The sequence below is a fragment of the Aspergillus alliaceus genome (assembly GCF_009176365.1).
Source record: "Aspergillus alliaceus strain CBS 536.65 unplaced genomic scaffold BDW43scaffold_69, whole genome shotgun sequence".
Taxonomy (NCBI): domain Eukaryota; kingdom Fungi; phylum Ascomycota; class Eurotiomycetes; order Eurotiales; family Aspergillaceae; genus Aspergillus; species Aspergillus alliaceus.
Window position 1 is genome coordinate 70,991 of NW_022474752.1, and position 21,015 is coordinate 92,005.

The following is a 21,015-nucleotide window of genomic DNA, read 5'->3' on the forward strand; positions in this document are numbered from 1 at the left end:
CTGCTGAGTAAAAAGGGATATATTGACTGGCTTGATACCGAACAGCTTTCCAAACACCATGGTTTTCTTTTGGATCAAGGGTAAAGCGGGAAGTGGCAAGTCAACGATAATGAAATTCGTTTTCCAACAGACTCTTACATCAAAAGATGGGAGAGACGTAAACATCTCATTTTTCTTCAACGCAAGAGGCGAGGAACTGGAGAAGACGACACCGGGGATGTACCGATCGTTGCTGTTCCAGCTGCTAGAATTCGTTCCGGAGCTTCAGGTCCTGCTAGATGAACTTCGTTCCTTCAAATACCCCGAAAGTTATGAGAACCATTCTTGGAACATTGAGATACTCCAGCATATCCATCTATGGCTCTGGAAATACTTTGAACCAGCCTTGAGTCTCCCTATATAAAATAGGATCAGTCAGTCTAATACTGGTGTTTATTAGGATTTGCAGGGAGAAGGACAGTAAGTGCTATCTAGAAGTTTAAGTATGAATGAACACAAAGGAGATGGGACTGTTCTGAAGTGATTCGCGATCCATCTGAAATAGGGATTGAATAAGGATGAGGATGGGAGGGCGCGAGGAGTTAAAGGACGAGTGTAGAGCAGTGGCATCTGTACAGTGCCGGGGGAGGCTAGTTACAATTGGGGAGAGCTAAATCTAACTGCAGAGGAAGTTAGATTTGGTCACTTTAGTTGTGAGTTAAAACAATGTGAATACTTACTGAAGTTGGGTCCCCAGGACACTGACTAAATAATACTTGACAGGTACAGTATAGTCTTGTGAAGCATATAAAGGAGAGGAGCACAGAAGCAATAGCTCGCTGATCAGAATTATAGGTTAAGAATACAGTAGCGGTCATTTTCAGCATCATTTCCATAGGCCCTCACGTTCATTCTATTTGTACAAGGTTTCTCCATTTGGTTCGAGCCAAAATTGGTCACGAGAAATTAGCCAAGTAGAAGGGTGAAGAATAAATAAACATGAGAGAAAAAAAAAAAAAAAGAAAAAAGAAAAAAGACTGGTGAAGTTAGAAAACAAAAAGGAAAAAGAATCGAGGGACGGGCCGGGATTGAACCGGCGACCTAAAGATAGTCTGCAATTGTAGCAACCAGTCAGGTTAATTGCAATCTTCCACTCTATCCACTGAGCTACCGCCCCAATAGTTGATAATCGGGTTCCTATTTTGTATTCATAAAATTAACTTTCATTTCTATCTTTATGTTCAGTGTTGTTGCTCCCACAAATTTGTGGGGCCAAGTCTTTATTCAGCTCTTATTATATATATGAAATCAAAACTAGATATTTAAGTAGTATTTTGAATTTTGATACTGATATTTCTGGGTTTTTGTTAGGATTTTTTTTAAAAGAGAATTACCTCGCTCCGGATACTACTATATATATATATCCGCCAGCATAGTTCATCTTATATGAGCTTGCGATATAGAGGTACTCATATCTCTTCACTGAATGATAGCAAAAGTATGCAGACCTGGCCAAAGGATGATCCCAAATGATGAGGCTTCAATATTATTTATTACAAAGAGACCAATAATTAGAGCTCGCAGATGTGGTAAAGGCCTTGGAAGGGTTGTTTTTGAACTGGCCACGTAACCAAGTAATCATTGTTTACTTACATATCACCAGATCTAGAACGCCAATAGAATCCAGCTACTCAGTCCACTTCCTCTTAAATTAATCAACATCATGATTCATGTAGCTGATTGCGTAACTCAGAGATCTCCGTACGCCATCTAAAATACTTTGCGTTGTACTTCTGTGGACTTGGCGGCTGAGCGGATGCGTTTCAGCTCCGTGGGGTTGTTGCTGGTGCGGGTGTACCCGCGGGGGATCAATTTAGTACTGAAAACCGCTACCAGGGCTCTGATGTTCATAGGCAGCAATCAAACTCGTTTTTTCATTCTCTGGCTCTCTAGGAGATACTCTCATAAAGATACATTAAGGTAGGAAGTAGGCAGGCTGATATGGTTGAGGGCGGTGACTTTGGCGGCTCAATTTATTCTGCCTGTCAGTACCTGGCTAGATTAGATTTTGGAGATAGTATAAGTTCACTCCGATCTACATAATAAGAGAAAATTAATTTGAAAATTGCCTTGTAGCCCTTCTCTACAAAGATGGCTCTCTTAACCTCCTAACTTCTTTTAATTCCGTAATTTGATCCTCCAGTGAATGATTGTGGCAAATGCTACATTTAATATAGGAAGGGTCTTAATGCAGGTACTATGCAGATCAGGAACAAGGATTAACATCAATCTGAATGAGAGGTGAAAAAAATAAAATAATTAGAAACAAGGAGGTTTGCATGTCTCAAGCTGAAGGACTATGTAAACACCTTGCGCAAGTAGATCCTGTAGTCTTGTCTTTCGTTCAATCGTGAATTATAATTGGAAGTGCTTTTCCTAAGCCCGGCACCAATGCGGCTCACCCACCTGAGTATGCCTAGGAAAGATCGCTCTTGAATATATACTGAACAAGTGTATCAAATGAATAACCCCGCCATTTCAACATGCAGAAACACGGGGAGAACCGGTGACCCAGGAGAGCATTGCCATCTGGACTTCCAAAATCAATCTTGTGAACGCCTATTCACCCGCCGAGACAACCATCTGTAATGTCCTCAGTCGACTGCCTCCAGTACCGTTCAATACCTGTGGGCACAGATCTTCCAACGTCCAATCGACCGCATCGGGGCCGACGATGACTTCTTCCAACTGGGGGAAGATTCTTTTGCCGCAATCAAACTGGAAGCCCTTGCCCGGCGACAAGGACTACTTGTTTCAGTGCCCGATATCTTTTACTATCCAGTTCTTTTCAGATCTCGCAAAGCTCGTTAGCGACGTGAAATCTAACAGTCGCATCATAACGAGTATCACCCTGGAAACCTGTTGGGCGTCGCCGATCTCAACTACTTCATTGCTCAACTTCCTAAAGGGCAGTTCTACCAGGGAGATGTAATAGATGCCATCCCTACAACCGAGTTCCAAGAACGTTTGATGAGGGAGGATGATGTCACTTATACCCAACTTTATCTACGACGTTTCGTTGATCCAGAGCGAGTTGAGGCTAGTTGCCGGACTCTCGTTCACAGGCATGCCATTCTTCGCACAGTGTTCGTTCCTTACTAGGACAGTGTCATTCAGGTGGTTCTCCGTGACTTGAACTTCTCTTTGGTCAGACTCTCTAGTGACGAGGACCTCTTCCAGTCGGCAGATGAGGCGTGTGCCCAGGATACTCCTTCGCCTATTCTACTGGGAGCTCCTCACTTCAAACCCTTCCTCATGTCACGATCCCGCCCAGAGCACATCCTCATAATCCGTATGAGTCGTGCTCAATACGATGGTGCATCATTACGGTTCCTTTCTTCCGATCTGGCAGATGCATACAAGGGCCATGAGCTCAATTCAACGCGACTCCCTTTCCCAATCTATCTGTAGTACCGCTTTGCCCAGCGCTCTCCAGAAGTGATGGACTTCTGGCGCAAGTACCTTGACCATGCACAGATGGCCCAAATCAACGGACCCTCTCAGACTCCACCAGATACTCAAGGCCCAGAGGTCATGGTAAAGATGATTACAGACATGCCCTTACCCACCATGCCACAAGGCACCACGATGGCATCACTCCTCAAAGCAGCCTGGTCACTGGCTTTGCTCCAAACAAGCCAGTCAAAAGACATTGTCTACAGACAAGTAGTCAGTGGTCGAGACACGCCTCTCCAAGTCGTCGACGTCGTCTCCGGTTCTTGTATCACCTTCTTTCCCTTCCGGGTCTCTCTCTAGTCTGGTTGAAGTGTACAGGATCTCCTTCACCATGTGCAATCACAGTATACCTAGACCCTTCCATACGCTGATATGGATCAGAGGGATATTGTGTCACATGCAACGAGACGGCCGCCCGGAACGGACTTCGGGACTGTGTCCACCCACCAGAATGCTGTGCTGGAATTCCATGCCCTATCGGCGGAGTTGAGGCACAATGGAAACTGGATATCAGGATGCCCTTGCACACTGATATTGTAACTTATCTTTAAGGAGATAGACTTATGGCCATGCTGGGTGGCTCAAGCAGAAAGATCCACCCTGGCACAGCCGAGGATCTGAAGAATAGGTTTACTAAGGCTGTTGCGGAATTACCAGCTGGCCCTATGAAGAAGATACTTATCTAGTCCGAGACCGTTTTCCCACTGGCGATGAGCTCTAGATGGGCCTTGAGAGCGCGTGCACGGACTTGATCGAATGTATCTGTAAGGATATTATATGTATTTACGTTTTCCTTTTACTACTCTTAGTGGGTTACACGTGTTCTTTTCAAGCCTATATTAATGTCCGTTCATATATATTGTACGACGATAACTAGAGATTAGTTCGAGGACAAATAGATGTCATTCATAAACTCAACTGGAGTTGGTCTCATCAACCATAACGTAACATACAATCACCATGTCTATATGCGTATTTCTCATTGTTGCGAGGGAAGCTTCTCTATAACCCGCCATTCTGCAGAAGCTTGCAGAGCCACCGGAGTCCTTCCAAACCACTTTCCAAATAACCACCTGATTACAGTGCTATCTATATGATTTCATAAGCACACACGGCTCTCCACTGCATCGTAAGGGATACCCCATTCCTCAGAGAGATCCTTTTGGCGATACCCAGTAAAGACACCCAAGTCATCATCTATACCGGCAATCACATGCAGTAGATGCTTTCTCTCCTTAGCGTCCACCAGGCATCGCCCCGTGACGTAGAGAGGCTGCAGTATGTACTTCCTCACTCTATTTTTAGGATCCCCAAACGCAATAGGGATGATCTTGGAGGCGTGTTGGCGAAGGTCCTGCTGTAGACTTTTGGTAGCTGACCAAAATATCTGATTGATTATGGGATTGTCGAAGGAAAAGCCCTACTGGTTGGCTTATCAGCATGAGAATGCGGGCCATATAATAGAATGCCATGGAAATGGCGCAGATATCTTTGGAATACCATACTTCGAAACTGAATAGGCTTGGAAAAGTGGAATCTCGTGTCTCATCTTCGCATTTGCTGGGGGGCCAAGTGATAGGAGATAGGAAGGAGGCGGGGAGAATATCATGCCACTGGTCTAATTCTCTATCGATATGATTCCATTGGATGATATCATTCAACTGAGAGTTGAGAAGTAGACATAGCAGTCGAGTCAGAGCTTTGAGCATGACGCCCTCTATATACGTGCCCTGGGCGTTCACTATCGCTAATTGTCCATTGCTATCCAGTGGAAGACCCACTTTCTGCCACATTGACAGATCGTCTGGGTCGAGTCTAGTTCATTTTCGGGACATATCTGGGGAGGAACAGGGATAGGTTAGCTGGATTTGTGCTCTCATGATAAATTATGTACACAATACTCACAAGCATCGAGCATGTCATTGAAGGCAAAGTACCAGAGCATCGCATCTATCCCTTTCAAAGGGTCTGGGATTTGGAGAAGCAGGTGGGAAGAACCATTATGGTTTAGATATGATCGAAGCAGCTTGAAGATGCCATCTAAATGGCCCGACCATGCTCTTGCTGTCACCGTGAGGCTGGGGTCCTCATATTGGCAAAGTATGCAAGCCGTTAAAATTTGCAACGCTGTTGTGCTATCATATTCACCTAGGAAATTATCATCGCTGCCTTCTGGGGTTAGCCCAGGCTGACGGATGCAGTCGGGAGAAAACTGGCTGGAAGAGTGATCCTTATTTGATATCTGTTGAGAAAGTAATCGAATAGCTTTTCATAGTACTTGGCGCCGTACCATAGGAAATCTAATTTGGAGTCCGCAAATACATCCAGCATTACATTTCTAGCCAATGTATGCTGAATCCTGGATTTATAATCTTTCAGCTGACCCAACTGTTTAGCAGCAAGGGCACACGCAGCGTATCTCACAACAGAACTGATGCGTGACAACGATACGACATGTTGGGCAAAGTATGACGGTTGGCTGCTCCACAAGTCCATCCACTGGCCTGGAAATTCACAGTAGTAACGCAGAAAGAATGCAACCTCGCATTGATCCTGGTGAGTCTCTTGAGGAAGGTCACCCGGAAGACTAGGGGGCTCAATAGGAGTTCTGGTTTCTGGAAGATTATGATTTTCTACTGATGGGTCGCTTAACAGTGGAGGTGAGAGAACCGGAGGAACACTCTCCTTGTCTCGAAGGTAGTCGCTCACAGCTGCTGCGCTCCTCTCAATTACAGAAGAAAGTGTATCTAGGCCATCACATGGCGTTGCAGACGACTCTCCCCTTTCCTGGGGACCTCGGGGTATCGATTCGCTCATTAGTCTAATTCATCGAACTAGCCTCGTTATCCGGTAGTTAAGATAGCAAATGTCTTGCCTTTTTGGAAGTCCTTGACCCGGTGGCAGTTACATGCGGAGTTTGGGACGACTCTGTTCCATTACCGGGGGAGGAATGACTGTGCTGCTGCGGTGAAGTTATGAAAGAATAAGAATGTGGCTTGAACAGGCTATCGATGATATGACATGTACGGCCACCTCGACGGCATTGACCACACTCGGGCTGCTGTTCATCGCACTTGATCTTCCGTTTACGGCACTCAGGATTATTTCGTCAGGTGGCGAATAACTGCGAGTCGGAGTCCAACATACTAGCCCTTTCGGGATCTCTGAGGCTCTCTTCTGGGATTGTGGGGGATGCCCTGAGAAGAAGCACGAGTGCGCCTACACTGTGCGGACTGTTGACGTGTCATCCGAGAGGAAATGAGGGACCGGCTGTATTACTGGAATAGGTGATTGAAGCACGCGATGATGCTTGCAGGAATGTGAGCAAGGATAGTATCATGCGTGGTAGTATCAAGACATAGCTAGAAGTTCTCCGTCTTTTTGCGGGGTCGCGAGATTTGCTATATAAGGCAATCCCTCAGTTCGGCTATACTGCCGCTTTAATAGTTCCATTCTACTCTCATTCTTTTGGACTCTTCAGAGTCTTCACGCTGTGAAACTTGGTTCTCAACAACCGAGAATCCATTATGGGTCTCACGACATTATTTAGCAGAGTTTCCATTCGCCCACTGACCTTCACGAGTCTACCATCCAATCAAGGACTACGATCAGGTGAATTTTGCTCCCATTGAATCTCCGTTCGCAACACCCCGAAACAGCACAAAATACATACATCATGCGTCTCTATCAATCGCCAAACATGCACGACAATGTGCTTTCGCAATCTTCCCTCAAAGGCAAAATTGTTGCCTTGACGGGGGGCGCTCGGGGCATCGGTTTGGAGGCCTGGCTGAAGCCAGTGCCGACGTTGCCTTGATCTACTCCGACTCGGACGCACCCGAAACGACGGCAAATCTTGCTGCAGAGAACGGGGTAAGAGTGCAAGCATATCAATCCGACGTCACCTCTCGGGACACTATTGCTGCGACGATCAATCAGATCACGCGAGGAGTTTGGTCACGGCCGATTGGATGTTGTTGTTGCCAACGCCGGTGTCTGCACCAACTCACCAAACCTGGAGTACTCCGAGGAGACCTGGCGGAGAGATAGTAGTGCAAACTACGTTGGTGCGATGTGGACAGCCCAGGCAGCCGGAAAGATCTTCAAGAGGCAGGGTAAAGGAAACCTTATCATCACTGCGTCAGTGAGCTCCATTCTGGTGACTATCCCTCAGACCCCAGTTGCATACAATGCCTCCAAGGCCGCTGTAGTGCATTTGACAAAGAGCTTGCCCGTGGAGTGGTCCGATTTCGCTCGTGTGAACTGCATCTCCCCCGGATTTATTATGACGAAGAGTAAGGTCGCCTAGTTGGGTGGGTATGTGAAGATGGAGCTAAAGATATCGCAGTGCTAACCCAGCAACCAAAGCAGTTTATGGAGAAATGGCCAAGTATGATTCCGGGACGGAAAATCTGTGACCCAGCTCAGCCGAAGAGGATATGTCCATCTCTATCTAGTGGGCTTGCTCGTCATCTGAATTTCTCGTACTGATCATTGATTTAGGCTTATGTATTCCTTGCAAGTGACGCTTACTGCTACATGACTAGAACGAATATTGTTATTGATGGTGGTTATGCCCTTCCTTAGAGGCTTTTCACATACAATAGATATTTAAGATATAGGTTTCGAATTGCGAATAGAATTTCTGACACTTTTAACCTATCATACATATTATATTGTAGTGTAGCAACTTCTCACACTACACCGCTAGGAGATATGTAGACTAGCATAATCATACTACCGGGCATAATTCTCTAGCTTCAGGCTAACATTTTGTCGTTTCCAAGGTGGCGTCATGGCCAAAAACCAGATACTCCTAAATTTCCTTTTCTGGTAATGGTGGAGTGGGTCTGGAAATGGCTTCATGTCTCCAGGTTGCCTGGGCATTCGACGAGCTCAGTCGCATGCCGCGCGCACTGGATACCATTCGGCGCGAGCTGGATGACCTTTTCGGACCGGAGACCTCGCCCGCGGGTCGTACGGGACCTGCTGCTCTCTCCCGGTGGGGAACGTCGGATCTCGCAGACATCGAATGTTCCTGCTGGGATTAAGGAGATATTTGTGTCTTTATCCGCCGTCTGGGATGGCACGGTATCAGCCTCCCGGATCGGAGTTTTGCGTGCAGATGGGAGAAGGGGAGACGGTTTGCATCGACGGGAGGGTTGTGTACAACTGCCTGGCGAGCATCCAGCGGGATGAGGCCGTGTATGGATCCACCAAAGATGATTTTGTGCCTGAGCGTTGGCTGGAGCCGATGAGTCTGCTCGAGTGCCGGCAGGTGCCTGGTGGCCGTTTGAGCGCGGTCTGCGCTGTTGTACCGGACAGGAGCTGGCTAATGGGGAGGTGCGTGTCATTCTGGCTTGTGCTGTACGGAGATATGACTTTGTTAAAGTAGGTCTTGGGGAGGTGGTTCGTGACTGGCCGGGGGAGGCTGCTCTGAATTCAAAGGGCCAATATGATGTTCGAATAGAGCTTTATGATGTATGAACGTTTTTCCTGTTCCCGCTTCTTTACTTTTACAAATGCTAACTGGCCCGTGAACAGATAATGCAAGTGACTGCTAAGCCGATTGATGGAATAAAAATGCGAGTCCGACTAGCCTCAGGATCGCGGTTGGTGTAGTAGTATACATTACCATGAAGAGCGGTACAATCAACTTAGAAATGACAAGGATCCTTTGGGCCAATGTATTCCAATTTCAGTGACAAATCATCAGATCTTTCACTGAACATGCCATGTGTTCATAGTATTGTACATTAGATCTAGTGAACAAACCAGTCAGCGAACACAGATGGTACGCTGAACAATTTTCCTTCACCAATTTCCGCTATACAGTATGTATCTCCAATCTTCACCTCACATGTGGGAAGCTCTTTATCCACATGCGTCACCTTGGTCCTATTAGTCAAGATCAGCCCACCCAAGGTTGCAATACATCCTTTCTAAATCTCACCTCTTCTCCACATAGCAACATACGGATCCACCAACTGCTTAGCCTCTCGAAAGCATAGAATGGCTGCCTCAAGTGCATTGGACACTGCTTCCCACTTCGCCTCACACTCACGTACTTTGGCCTCAACCTCTTCCGCCAGGACATTGCCCAAAGCCACGCGCGAGGCAATTGTAAGATTCTCTGCCATCTGTTCAGCTGATATTGTTGCAACCGGCGGCTCGGGGCCTTTAGCCTGTTCAAGCTTACCTTCAGCACTCATTCCGCTGCGTTGGCCAGGCTTACACCCGCGTCTGGCTCGCTTAGGTGGAGATTCTGGCTCCACGGTAGCATTCCCCTCATCAGCCCCTTCCATTAAAGCCTTGGTCTCCTCAACCTTGCGCTTTGGTGGTCTACCTCTTGGCCGGCCGGAACCCGATGTAGAGCGGGTTTTAGGTTCCTTCCGAGCGGTCGTGGGTCCCTGCTTCTTGGGTCGAAGCCGGGCCTCCATGCCTGGTGAGGAAGCCTGCTCTCCTGAGCTGCCTTGCGAAGCCTGGACATCCCTCTTGGGTTGAATAGGCCTTTGAGCCTCAGGTTGACGGCCAGTTGAGGCTAGACACGCGGTCCAACAAGAGTTTAGCCTGTGCTACAAGGACCAACCTATCTGGGTGATAATGTGTTTGGGGCTTACCTTCCCTTGGGTCGGTTATGGGCTTGCGATGCGTACAACGAATCTTGGACCTCCTGCAAGAACCACAGGCTGGCTCCATTTTAACCTTCTTGGCCGGATTGGGTGCTATTGTACTGGATGCTGACTAGGGTATAAGTTAGCGCAAAGCTGCATCAGGAATACATACATAAGGAGGCTACAAACCTGAGGAGCAGAGTGACCTTGAGGCTTGGTTTCCTTTGGACTATTACCCTCTTCAGCGTTATTAGACTGGACACCTGAAATTGACCCATCGTTATCTGAATCTATCTTTTTAAGTTCCAAAAGGTTATTGCCACTCGAGGGATTGTCATGCTGAGTCGTAGGTGTCGGTTCGATAGCTCTAGTGCTTATCTGAGCCTGGAAGTGATTGACTTCATCCAAAGCGCCTCCAGGATGAGAGACTACGACAGTTGTGTCCAGATCAGTAGCTTCTTTCTCCCGCCCAGAATGGGGACTCCCAGGCAGAGGAACTGGGACTGGTGTATTGGGTTCAGCCGGCGACCCATCGCATCGCTCACACGGCCCATCTTCCGGGAGATTAGAGCCACAATAATGGCAAGGCTTAAGAGATTTCACGGGTTCCAAAGGGAGAGACATCGCGAATGGTCCCGTTCAAGCAAAGTGGATATTTGCGAACTCAACGAAGTCAACAAGAAAGATAAAAAGAGCGTCGGCAGGTTAATGACCTGTAATGGCTCGTATTCCTGCGTTGGGGTTCTATGTGCACGCTGGATTTGCGAAGGCAAATTACCTTGAACCGCTACGGGTAGTCAAGAAATATAAAAGCAGCGAGGGAAGAATGTATGGGAGGAGCCAAGTAAAGGTTTGACGGGGTTTGAAGAGTGAGAGTGTGTGTGAATAAATGAAGAGGATATTTGGAACACTGTTATGGTTGGAGGAAAAGAAAGGAGCGCGTTTTAAAGACCCTCATTCTACCACAACTCCTGGATTAGTTGCACCCCCACCATATAGTCATGTCTTTATCTTTCCTTTGTTGCATGAGAAGCGTCTGGCCGGAATAAGCAAGTTGTCCTCCCATGGAAAGTGATATGAACAGTGTGCAGCCTCATTGTTCCCGGACAAAGCCATTCATTGCACTCTCCTTTCTCCAGCCTCCATTTCGTCGCATTTTAAAAAGCGATGTTTTGTATATCCAAACGGGACGATTGTACTCTCATTGTCTCCTTTATATGATTTCCGTGAAAGCCACAAAAAGAATACTAAAACATGTCTAGAAGAACCAAGACAGCATACCGACGGACGCGCACAGCGCTCACGGCCACACTTCCATTTCAACCCACTCTCCCTGTTCGTCTTGATTGTCCGCCGGGACAAAAGTCCATCTCACGCGCCGCACATTCTGAAGATCCGATATGTCTAGACGCTCAACCTCATTCGGACGAATAATAACCACCCTGAAGTTGCCACGCGCAACAGGATCTTGAAGATCCTCCACCTCTTGGCCCAATCTCAAACTGGGATCAGCGGGCTCCTGGGACCTAGGCTGACCAGGTGGAGGATTCTTGAACGTGCCTATATCGATTAGCCAAAACTCTTGATTTCACAGGGCTAGAAAACCAAGGACAAACAAACCTCTCATAGCAGGCGAATGGTTCGCAAAATACGTCGTTACCTGCCTTTCCCAGTCCCAATCACTCGCATCTCCATCATTTCCTTGTCGTCTCACTCCCTTCTGGATCTCCTTCCTGGCCGCCTCCTCATGCGTCCCACCACTCGGGTCCCCAACCACAAACGCCTCCCCCTTCACCCGCCACTGATTCCCAACATCCGTCAACCAGAACACACCCTCAACGATATTCCCAGATGAATTGATCTGACTGACTTTCTCCATCCGAATATCGGTCGTCAGAGAGATCATGTCGCTGTCGTACACCGCAGGGTTCTGCCCCACGCCCTGGTTCGTTAGCGCCTCGGCTGCGCTTTCATGGAGTTTTGGGCTCGGCCAGAAACCGCGAAATTCACAGGTCCGAGAGCGCGGAACTGGCCTGCTCTGAGAGTCATACCCGACGGTCGATAGCGTAAATGAGGTAGAGGAGTTTTGAGTCAGATGGGATTGGAAGAGGGAGCGCCACGGGGCTCGAGCAGCCATTGTTGAGGGTGATGTAGATGCAGACGTAGAATAATACGTAGTGAGCCTTTGAAGGATGCTGGGCTGAGAATGTTGGAGCTGGGTAGCAAGGGAGGAAACTCTCCTGTGGCAGGTTCTTGAAGCCAGTTTTGAGTGTGATGCGGGATGGAGATAATTGTGCGCTGAAGCTTGCTGTATTTGCGGTGGGCCAGAATGAGATAGTTCAGGAGTCTCCTCTTTAGAGAGAATAGCTCTAATTATGGCAATAATGCATCAATTGAGGCAGCCTTAATACCGTAATTTATTGAAATCGCTCCAAATGGGGGTTGGGTTTCAATACCACCTGACATGACATGATGACATGACGTCGGCACGTGCTGTTATCTTATCTGATCAAATTGATTCATAACTAACCAGCCATCTGGAAAATTGATATTTGATATCATAAATCTGAGCATCTTACTTCTGGTCTCAGGGCAAAGGATGCTAGGGTATTGCTTCATCATAGCCTATATGGACTTCTGATAGCCCATATCCTGATCAAAAGGGAAAGTTTGCGATAATCAAGCGCATATGTTGCAACAATCAGGTGGCAGATCACACCCCACAGAACCGACCAAGCCCTGACAGGCACCGTGAAGAAAAGACTAGAGCGAACATGGAGGGGAAAGGAGATTTGAAGAGAGTAAAGTAACGGAAGATCCTTCAATTCCACTAACTATAAACATCCACAAACACCGACCGACCACAGCCAAACGAAAGCTTTTCTGAATTGTACCGAAGATGAAGGGAAAATTAAGCCTGGACACTTGAAGACGTCGCATCTTTTATGCAAAAGGAAGACCCATGACAAAGCTTTGCACCATAAGAATAAGAAAAGAATGGAACTGTTGTGATATATATTACGTCTGCATTTGATCGGGGTCCTCGGCCGCATCGAGCGCACCTCCAGGTATCCGACCTTCGTTCAATTCCTTCTCTAGTCGGGCGATCTCTTGTAAGCTCCTTGCCTCGCGGATCAATTTCTCGACACGTTTCCTCTCAGTCTCGGTCAACTTAACGCGGACGGCCTTGTCTGCGGGTGCGCGGTCTGCTACTCCCGATGGGACGTCGAATGTGCGGGACTTGATGCCGATGATCTTGGAAGCGAGTGTAGATGGTTCTTCAGCGGTACCGAAGAGTTCCTGGGCTTTTTCGCGCTCGGCATCTTTCACCTTCTGGTAGTCCAAGAAGCGGACACTAGGGATCCTCCAGATAACCCAGTAACGGTAGTGCTATGAAATATCAGTAAGCGCCCCCACATGTATATTAGTCAAGTGGAAAAAAAGACTGCATATGAGAATCTCCGACGGCATGCGAGACAGAAGCAAAGCGACAAAGGGCATGGAATGCTTACCTCTTTCCTGGTAACAGGGTTCTCCATCAGCACCAAATGCGTTAACTTTGTTAAGTGGCGTAGAGGGTCCAAGTCCGCAAGCTCTGACATATTATTCGCTGTCAACATGAGGGTGGACAGGTTCGGCACGGAGGTTGCTAGCGTAGGCTGGATGTGCTTGACTCGATTGCGGGCGAGGAGAAGGGTGTGTAGGCGAGGAAAGTAAGGGAAGTTTCCAAGGGAAGAGATGTCGTTATCTGTGAAGTCGATTGCATCTTGGTCCTGACACAAACTAAGCATCGAAATGAGATAGCGGGAGAAAAGAGGCCATACCTTTGCAATACCCAAGTTCTCAATCGCGGGTATCCTGTGCCCTATACGACTCAAAAAGAAAAACGATATCAATCCAGCTCTTTAAAAAGTGTAATATCTGCCCTTCTCAGGTCATTGTGTAGAACGCACCTCGGAGATCTAGTTCGCGATCCTTTAGCGGGTTGATGTACGAAAGCGAATTTTGGATAAGTTCGACGGTCAATCGCATTGCGGCGGTGCTTCTCTATAGGTTGTTCTATCGGGTATCGTGCGAGTATTGAGGGAAAGGAAGAGAAATTCAGTACTGTAAAAATTCAAAACCCGACCGGTGAAGCAGGAAAGGATAGTAGGTTGATAGTCTAAGGAGAAGAAGTATGCGGAGAGCAGCTAGAGCTCTGCGCATATCGAATTATCTACGCGGTTACCTTGAAGGGTTTTGCCAGGGCGGTGAACATATGAATCACCTTGGCATTGTGTGGCACGTGATAGCTTCTATCTAGTATGTCTACTACACCATTTCACAGTATCTATAGAAAAGAAAGTCATGAAGTATCGAGTGTTCATTCAAGTAATTGAATTAGAGCACATAGCCCTTTGGTATAGGTAGCCAGGTTGGTTCAGGCTAGGTAGCGTAAGTCTATTGATACATGCAGCGTCATTAAAAAGTATAGATCGCCAAGTCAAATCCAATGAACGAGCTTGGTGAGACAGGTATGGGTGGAGGAGGGCAGAGAAGTAAGAAAGCAGCAGTTATGTACTGTGGAGCAAAAGTGCTCGCCGCCAATATCACACTAAGAAAGTAACCAAAAAAAAATCGCCGCCATAATTCAGGCTTTTCGGCGTTCGAGGCCTGGACTTGTTGGAAAGCGGTTCTTTCCTAAAAGCCGTACCGACACCAAAACCAGGAACTCCTTGATATAATGCTAATAGAAAGAAGAAGAGAGAGAAGAAGAAGAAGAATGCGATTATTGTCATGCAGCAGCATCAATCATCATGTGACAGCGGCGTCATGATGGGTGATCTATGTGGATGGGATCTCGACGGGCTGCCTGTCCTGGACCGCCGGCCATTAGATGTCGGGCCCAGTGCTATAGGAGCTAGGTGGTCCCTGCTTTCAGTTCTCACCACTAGGCCCGCGCGATCCATTGCGTTAATCCCGGAGCCAGCGGTGATTCCAAGCCCGATAGTGCCGGATGAGGAATTATCCAGCCCGAATTTTAGACTAGGTGTGTTGCTGCTGCTCCAACTTGAAGCTCGCTTAGGTGGCTGGAAGCTCGCTGAATCAGCATCAGACAAGCGGCCAACATCCAGCGAACTCCGTCCAGAAACTATCCCACCCAGGTCAAGTTCATGGGCGCCGTCCTCAAGAACACGCTCATACGAGGGGCTCTTAGGGCCAAAGAATGGAAACTTGCCACCGAAGAACTTCCGCTTTTTGGGGTAACTCGGGTGCGACCGTCCTCCATAGAATAAGTTGCTGATCTTGTGGCACATTCTCGACCGACGACTTCGTCCACAAAGGAAGAACATCGCCACGATGATTATGAGTAGGAAAAGCACAAGCCCTGGGACTCTGCGGGACGATCTCGCGTGAAGAAGAGCATCGTGCCAATCCGCACCATGCAGGCCCTCAGGCTTTGGCAGTAGCTCAGTGCTAGGATATTGGAAATCGTTAGGAATGCCGGCAACATTGCTACCGAATCCAACGGGGAGGGTCTTCTCCTCGATCTCCACCGGAACCTGGGAAGACGCGTACAACACCATTTTGCCTAGGGTCCAGCTGACTTCGGTAGAATCGATTTTGTTCACTGCCTGGAAGGGATCGAGGAAGCCTTTGCTTTGCACATGTGAAATCACCTCCTTCGTGCCGTTGTGGCCGGAGCCTATTGTTTCCTCCAGCCCCACACGAGGAACCCCAATGCCACTGTGCAGAACATTGATAATCCAGGAAGCCTTGAAGCAAATCTCAAAAGCCTTCTCATGATTGAGCTTTTTCCATTTATGCTCGTCGATACCTTTCGATATAGTTTCCCAGTCCTGCGAGCAAAACGATTCCACACGCTGCTGGTAAGCGTTGAAATCGTACGCCTTGTCCTTATGACCCATTTCAAATACGTCGTGCGTCGTATGCCAATACTCGCTGATGCCGATGAAATGGTTGACGTCAAAATCAATGGCGGGAGCGTGGGTGCCATGGAGGAGACAGGGCTGATCTAGGCAGGGAGCATCCTTGTCTAACAAAGGATAAGTCTGTCGCAAGCATTCGTCGAATTTCCCTGTTCCAAGAAGCTGCATCCCACCTTCTTGTCCCGATGCTAGGGGCTTGCCATCAAACGCAGTTCGGAGGCCACTGGGAAGACAGGGATCGGGAAGTTCCTTTGCGCTATCCACCGCACTGGCTGCTTGCATAGACTCCAAATAACGCCTTCGCGCCTCATGTACGCCGAATTCGAGCCACGATGTAACAAAAACTTTATGCTCTTGCGTCGATCCGTCTACATTGCGCAGGCGCAACAGCGTCAAGTCATTGGCGTGCTTTTCCGTTTCCGTCGAATTCGGGGCGAATGCGATCTGGGCCGAGGCCCCGCCCATGTCCAAGAAACCATATGTATGGTGGCCTTTGCCATGGTCATGGTGTTCTGGTGCATTAAAACTACCCAGAAGATAATTGGCGGCAATCCATCCATACAGCCCTTCGGTCACTCCAGGAATCACTTGAATGTGGACGTCGCAATCGGGAAGTAAGAAGTCGGTATTGGCACGCGCATAGGAACAAATTTCACCTAAGAGTAGATTCCTTTCCACGTCACCCAGTAGCCGCATTCCCGCAGTCGCAAGAAGGAAGATCGGAGTGTCCTTGATCGCATCGCTAGGTACGATTTTCTGAGCATGTTCCAAAAGTTCGGCGAGATGTTGCGATCCAACATCCTCCGGCTTGTCGGCAAATGAAGACACGCCTAAAAGAACAGTACGGTCAGAATACGTGGTATTCCCTCGTCCCCCCACAATGTTAGATATTTACCTGGATGTATCTTTTTCGTCCATTCTGGTTTCGTTTTAATTTCCGGCAAAGACTTCAGATCCTTCGAATCCGCCGCTTTGCGCGCAGCAGCATTATTTAACCATCGGTAAACGTAGACTCTAGTCCCCTGTCGGAGGTATTAGAGGCGCGAAGGCGTATGATATGGTGTGTTGTAACTTACAGACGAGCCTGCGTCGAGGACGACTCCGTAATGCCCTGTTATAGCACCATGGTCAGCGTCCCGGATATGTGCCACAATGGGAACAAAGAAGCTTACATTTGCCCATTGGAACTGATGATTAGAGATTATAAGAGCAGCTATCCGTCAAGCATGACCACCCACGGGCGAAATAGATCAGCGAGTGGAAGGGGAACAGTACAGGTCAGTCGATTGCGAGCTTCGAGGGGGGAAGATAAGGGTACGATAAAAGCGGCGAGATCAAATCATGGGGGAAGAGTCAGGGAAGACGAGAAAGATAAGAGTGTTGAAACCAAACGAATGGCCTTGCTGAAGAACAGCAAAATGAAAGTGTAACGAAAAGAAGCAAGAACAGGAAGAACGGAATGCGATTAATATCGTTCCTGTGGCAGAAGGGTGGGAGGGACAAGAAAGAACGGAAGGAAAAGACGGGAAAAAAAAAACAGAGTGACATTGGATAAATGAAACGAAAGGAAATGGTAACGATAAGACGGGAACGGATGGCGACAGGACGCGACGCTGCCGATCCCCGGCCTGAGGCCCACATTTGCCCGGTTAGGTCTAGATCGGAACCAGCCTTGAAGCCCAGCCTTTCTTAACTACTTGAAGGAGGCTGAACTACTACTGGATAATATAATTCTTATCTTTGCCACCGAATTTGCTGTAGAATACAAATATAGAATCTTGTAAAAAATGTAATTTTTATTGAGAGGATTGTCATATGATTTCTAAGGTTGGACAAGGCTAAGAAGACCGAAAGGAGAGGGGGGGGGGAATAATCTAGAAACTTTGTAAAATTACTACTCTTCTTGGATTAATTAAAAGGGTGTTATTAGATAGGATCTAAAGGGTCTAGTCTGCAGAAGGGACTTCAAGAGACTAAAATAAATCCCTGTAGGCATTGACGTAAGCCTCGACCCTGTCATGCGGGAGGGCCTTATCCGCCCGTCTGATTGGTGGAAAGGCCAACTGCTTAAAAGCCAAGCATCGAGGATTCGTCATCACCTCTTGAGAACGTCTTAAAACACTTCCCCTCATGACGTTCGAGATCGAGGAATGTCGACATCTTACCCTTGGATGATCCCGTCAATATGAACAATGGAGGATTCAAGATGGGGACTCTCTGATTGATTACCACTGAACTCCCCGGATTGCCAAGGTGCGGAGTACATGAACCCTATTGATGGAATGTACCTGTCTGTGTACCAGCAATGTTACTAATTACTACTAAGTACTATCGACCTGTGACCTGTCATTCGGATTGCCGCTTTAACTGACCATACTTCTAGACCGTATATACTCCATAACGATCGTAAAGTCATATGCACAACTGGTATACTCCCCATTAAGCCCCTAATGCCTTCTCTTTCGGCTCATCTCGAGACTCGACGGGCGCCGCGGAAACCCCCATCAGCATCGGACTGTTCATGACATGCGCGATTGACCAGTCTCCGATCTGCTCATCCAAGAACTGTGCCTGGTCGAGGCCCATCATCTCGGATTCTTTGTCCACGCGGAGACGCATCCCAGGTATATACTTGAGGATGAAGAGCAAGAGGTAAGACACAGTGAAAGAATACCCAGCGATAGCACAGATCTCAGCCAGCTGCCGACCCACCTGAACCCCGTTGCCATCGATGGCTCCGCCAGCCAGGCTGACACCGTCCAGGGCCGAAATGGATTCACTAGCAAAGAGTCCCGTCAAAATGGCACCGACCATACCCCCAATCCCGTGGAGCTTGAAGACATCCATTCCCTCATCGATCCGAAGCCAGTCGTTGATGTTTTGGAGCAATGAGCATACAATGCCAGTAATGAACCCAATGCAAGCCGCGAGCCAAAGAGAAACACAGCCGGCAGCTGGCGTGATGCCTACAAGACCGGCGATTGCGCCTTCGCAAGCCCCAACCACGGAAAATTTACCCTTGTGTTTGGCTATGTCAATCAGGACCCATCCCAGGATCCCCGTGCATCCTGCCGTGTTAGTGTTGAAGACGGCAAGCATCGCACGCATACTAGCATTAAGACTTGACCCACCCTGCACACATAGTCAGAAAGAGAATCTTGCAACCAAGGGAATACTTAGCCGAGACATACATTAAATCCGAGCCATCCTGTCCAAATGAGAACTGTTCCGAGGAAAACCAATGTAGTATTGTGAGGTTTGCGGAGCGACGGTTCTCCGTGGTGCAACCGCTTTCCGAGAACCAGCGCATATGCTAAAGCGGAACAACCCGACGCAATATGGACAGGACCCCCACCGGCGAAGTCTATAGCTTCAAACTTATAAAGCCAGCCATTGCTGCTCCATGTCCACCTAGCTAAGGGACAGTAGACGATAGTTGCCCAGAAAAAGCTGAAGATCAGAGAAGGCATGATGTTGCCTCGTTCAAAAGCGCCACCAACCATGATCATCACCTGCCAATCTTAGTAACTTAAAGGGTTGGTTCGAAGAGGATGACATACCGTGCAAGCGCAGAACAGAAGCTGGAATAGACAGAAAACGACTTCCGGGAGGACGGCGGAACCAGGAGAAGGCGCCACCATAACATTAATCAAGCCAAAATTCTGCAATGTACCAATGAAGGGCCCTCCATCTCTGGAATACGCGAGAGAATACCCCCAGAATAGCCATTGGAATGTAATACTATCGTCTCTTTAATATCCGCACTAAGATGCCATTGCGCTCTCTGCATCACTTACACTGCAAGGATCATGAAGCCTTGGAAGAGGAGGGCCAGCGCGGACTTTCGCCGAGTTAATCCACTGTAGAGGAAGGCAATACCAGGGAGGATCAGGAAGACGATGAAAGTGCAAGCGGTAATATACACATAATTATACTCGTATCCTGCATATTGCGCGTTGACATCGACTTTCATTGGATCACCCCCTTGGGGGATCGAAGCATTGTATACCGGCTGCAAGTCGTGTATAATCCCTATCAGCCAGGCCCTTCTTTTGGAGACGCCCTAGGAAAGATATACATACCTCAGCCATAGCAAGCGAACAATCCTTATGAGGAACCAGAAACACAACGACCGTTGTTTCGCGTGTATTCTCTTGTTTTAAGCAGTTGAACTTGGCCGAACAAGCGAAACTTGAAGAAATAGTCGGTCTCCATAATTCATCCCTTGACTATCTCTTGGTTTCCAATATCTCTTGGCTGGACGTAGATTGCCATAGTGTCGGGAAATGGGCTCGTTCTGAACGGATCGCCTCGTTATCTATGAGAGCCAAGAGACTCATACATATATTGGCTCCGTTCGGGACCAAACCCAACCCTAAAATGGACATTCCCGTATGCGCCTTTCGTTATCAGGATGGGCGATCCCACCTACATACCCTCAGCCACTGATAAGACATGCCTTTTTACCGGATTGCCATTGGTTCTGTTTCTTCACCCCCCGGATCCAGCAACCCTGTGGGGTATAGAGCGAGATGCTCATGTTAGCTGCCTTGGGAAATCAAATGCGCAAACAAAGATTATCATTATCATTGGTGAGAGATAACTTGCTCGTGCGGCTGAGGTTACTGTGCAGAACAACTCTTATCGTCTCTCACTTCATATGGTAGTTCCGATCATCTTGCATATATTGGATCTTCTTGATAAGGGTATAGAAGGGGGACATGGATTTAATCAGGTGACCATTTGACTGGGGGAGTCCCCAAGGATCATGGATCCTAGGTGCAGTATTAAGAAATGCGAGTTATCGACAAGGATAAAATACTAATAAAGCATGGACTGGGTCTTGATTGATGACGAATAGGTACGTTTTCATCTATACTTTTGGACAAATTCTGCAATCAATTGAGGGACGAGGTTTGTACGTCTATATATTGAACCCAGTCTATCTCTATTGTCCTGAGGTAACCAGGGCTAGA

General features: G+C 47.8%; 11 protein-coding genes and 1 non-coding gene across 12 annotated transcripts; 3 read left to right on the forward strand and 9 right to left on the reverse strand.

Annotated features, from left to right (window-relative positions):
- Nucleotides 1–58: 58 nt before the first annotated feature.
- BDW43DRAFT_316146 (uncharacterized protein) lies at nt 59–403 on the forward strand (the record flags this gene model as incomplete). The annotated part of the gene is made up of 1 exon (XM_032048216.1): nt 59–403. One exon carries the CDS (start codon nt 59–61, stop codon nt 401–403), a length of 345 nt encoding a protein of 114 aa, XP_031895004.1.
- BDW43DRAFT_292023 (uncharacterized protein) lies at nt 376–939 on the reverse strand (the record flags this gene model as incomplete). The annotated part of the gene is made up of 2 exons (XM_032043677.1): nt 720–939; nt 376–659 (listed from the first exon to the last, which is right to left on the reverse strand). Coding segments are annotated over exons 1-2 (182 nt in total), but the record flags the coding sequence as incomplete, so codon positions are not given.
- A 113-nt stretch (nt 940–1,052) lies between these two features.
- BDW43DRAFT_t216 lies at nt 1,053–1,156 on the reverse strand. Its single transcript has one exon. It is a non-coding gene; the product is annotated as a tRNA-Cys (tRNA).
- A 2,324-nt stretch (nt 1,157–3,480) lies between these two features.
- Nucleotides 3,481–3,795, forward strand: BDW43DRAFT_316147 (uncharacterized protein; the record flags this gene model as incomplete). The annotated part of the gene is made up of 1 exon (XM_032048217.1): nt 3,481–3,795. The coding sequence occupies one exon, from the start codon at nt 3,481–3,483 to the stop codon at nt 3,793–3,795; it is 315 nt and encodes a 104-aa protein (XP_031895006.1).
- Nucleotides 3,796–4,594: 799 nt separating this feature from the next.
- Nucleotides 4,595–7,384, reverse strand: BDW43DRAFT_304093 (Zn(II)2Cys6 transcription factor domain-containing protein; the record flags this gene model as incomplete). Its single annotated transcript, XM_032045543.1, has 6 exons — nt 4,595–4,882; nt 4,920–5,299; nt 5,401–5,711; nt 5,774–6,290; nt 6,436–6,589; nt 7,169–7,384. 6 exons carry the CDS (start codon nt 7,382–7,384, stop codon nt 4,595–4,597), a joined length of 1,866 nt encoding a protein of 621 aa, XP_031895007.1.
- Nucleotides 7,301–7,864, forward strand: BDW43DRAFT_292024 (uncharacterized protein). Its single transcript, XM_032043678.1, has one exon. The coding sequence runs from the start codon at nt 7,568–7,570 to the stop codon at nt 7,802–7,804; it is 237 nt and encodes a 78-aa protein (XP_031895008.1). The 5' UTR covers nt 7,301–7,567; the 3' UTR covers nt 7,805–7,864.
- Nucleotides 7,865–8,357: 493 nt separating this feature from the next.
- On the reverse strand, nt 8,358–8,849 carry BDW43DRAFT_316150 (uncharacterized protein; the record flags this gene model as incomplete). Its single annotated transcript, XM_032048218.1, has 1 exon — nt 8,358–8,849. One exon carries the CDS (start codon nt 8,847–8,849, stop codon nt 8,358–8,360), a length of 492 nt encoding a protein of 163 aa, XP_031895009.1.
- A 385-nt stretch (nt 8,850–9,234) lies between these two features.
- On the reverse strand, nt 9,235–10,529 carry BDW43DRAFT_292025 (uncharacterized protein). The gene is made up of 4 exons (XM_032043679.1): nt 10,299–10,529; nt 10,116–10,239; nt 9,449–10,036; nt 9,235–9,386 (listed from the first exon to the last, which is right to left on the reverse strand). The coding sequence occupies exons 2-4, from the start codon at nt 10,192–10,194 to the stop codon at nt 9,370–9,372; spliced, it is 684 nt and encodes a 227-aa protein (XP_031895010.1). The 5' UTR covers nt 10,195–10,239; nt 10,299–10,529; the 3' UTR covers nt 9,235–9,369.
- Nucleotides 10,530–11,409: 880 nt separating this feature from the next.
- Nucleotides 11,410–12,246, reverse strand: BDW43DRAFT_304095 (uncharacterized protein; the record flags this gene model as incomplete). The annotated part of the gene is made up of 2 exons (XM_032045544.1): nt 11,410–11,669; nt 11,730–12,246. 2 exons carry the CDS (start codon nt 12,244–12,246, stop codon nt 11,410–11,412), a joined length of 777 nt encoding a protein of 258 aa, XP_031895011.1.
- Nucleotides 12,247–12,662: 416 nt separating this feature from the next.
- On the reverse strand, nt 12,663–14,311 carry lea1 (U2 snRNP complex subunit LEA1). The gene is made up of 4 exons (XM_032043680.1): nt 14,063–14,311; nt 13,934–13,974; nt 13,622–13,882; nt 12,663–13,499 (listed from the first exon to the last, which is right to left on the reverse strand). Exons 1-4 carry the CDS (start codon nt 14,139–14,141, stop codon nt 13,128–13,130), a joined length of 753 nt encoding a protein of 250 aa, XP_031895012.1. The 5' UTR covers nt 14,142–14,311; the 3' UTR covers nt 12,663–13,127.
- Nucleotides 14,312–14,896: 585 nt separating this feature from the next.
- BDW43DRAFT_304097 (putative nucleoside diphosphatase (Ynd1)) lies at nt 14,897–18,438 on the reverse strand (the record flags this gene model as incomplete). Its single annotated transcript, XM_032045545.1, has 4 exons — nt 14,897–16,565; nt 16,602–16,869; nt 16,935–17,061; nt 18,412–18,438. The coding sequence occupies 4 exons, from the start codon at nt 18,436–18,438 to the stop codon at nt 14,897–14,899; spliced, it is 2,091 nt and encodes a 696-aa protein (XP_031895013.1).
- A 40-nt stretch (nt 18,439–18,478) lies between these two features.
- On the reverse strand, nt 18,479–20,130 carry BDW43DRAFT_316155 (ammonium transporter; the record flags this gene model as incomplete). The annotated part of the gene is made up of 5 exons (XM_032048219.1): nt 18,479–19,171; nt 19,231–19,551; nt 19,600–19,780; nt 19,837–20,051; nt 20,122–20,130. The coding sequence occupies 5 exons, from the start codon at nt 20,128–20,130 to the stop codon at nt 18,479–18,481; spliced, it is 1,419 nt and encodes a 472-aa protein (XP_031895014.1).
- Between the last annotated feature and the right edge of the window lie 885 nt (nt 20,131–21,015).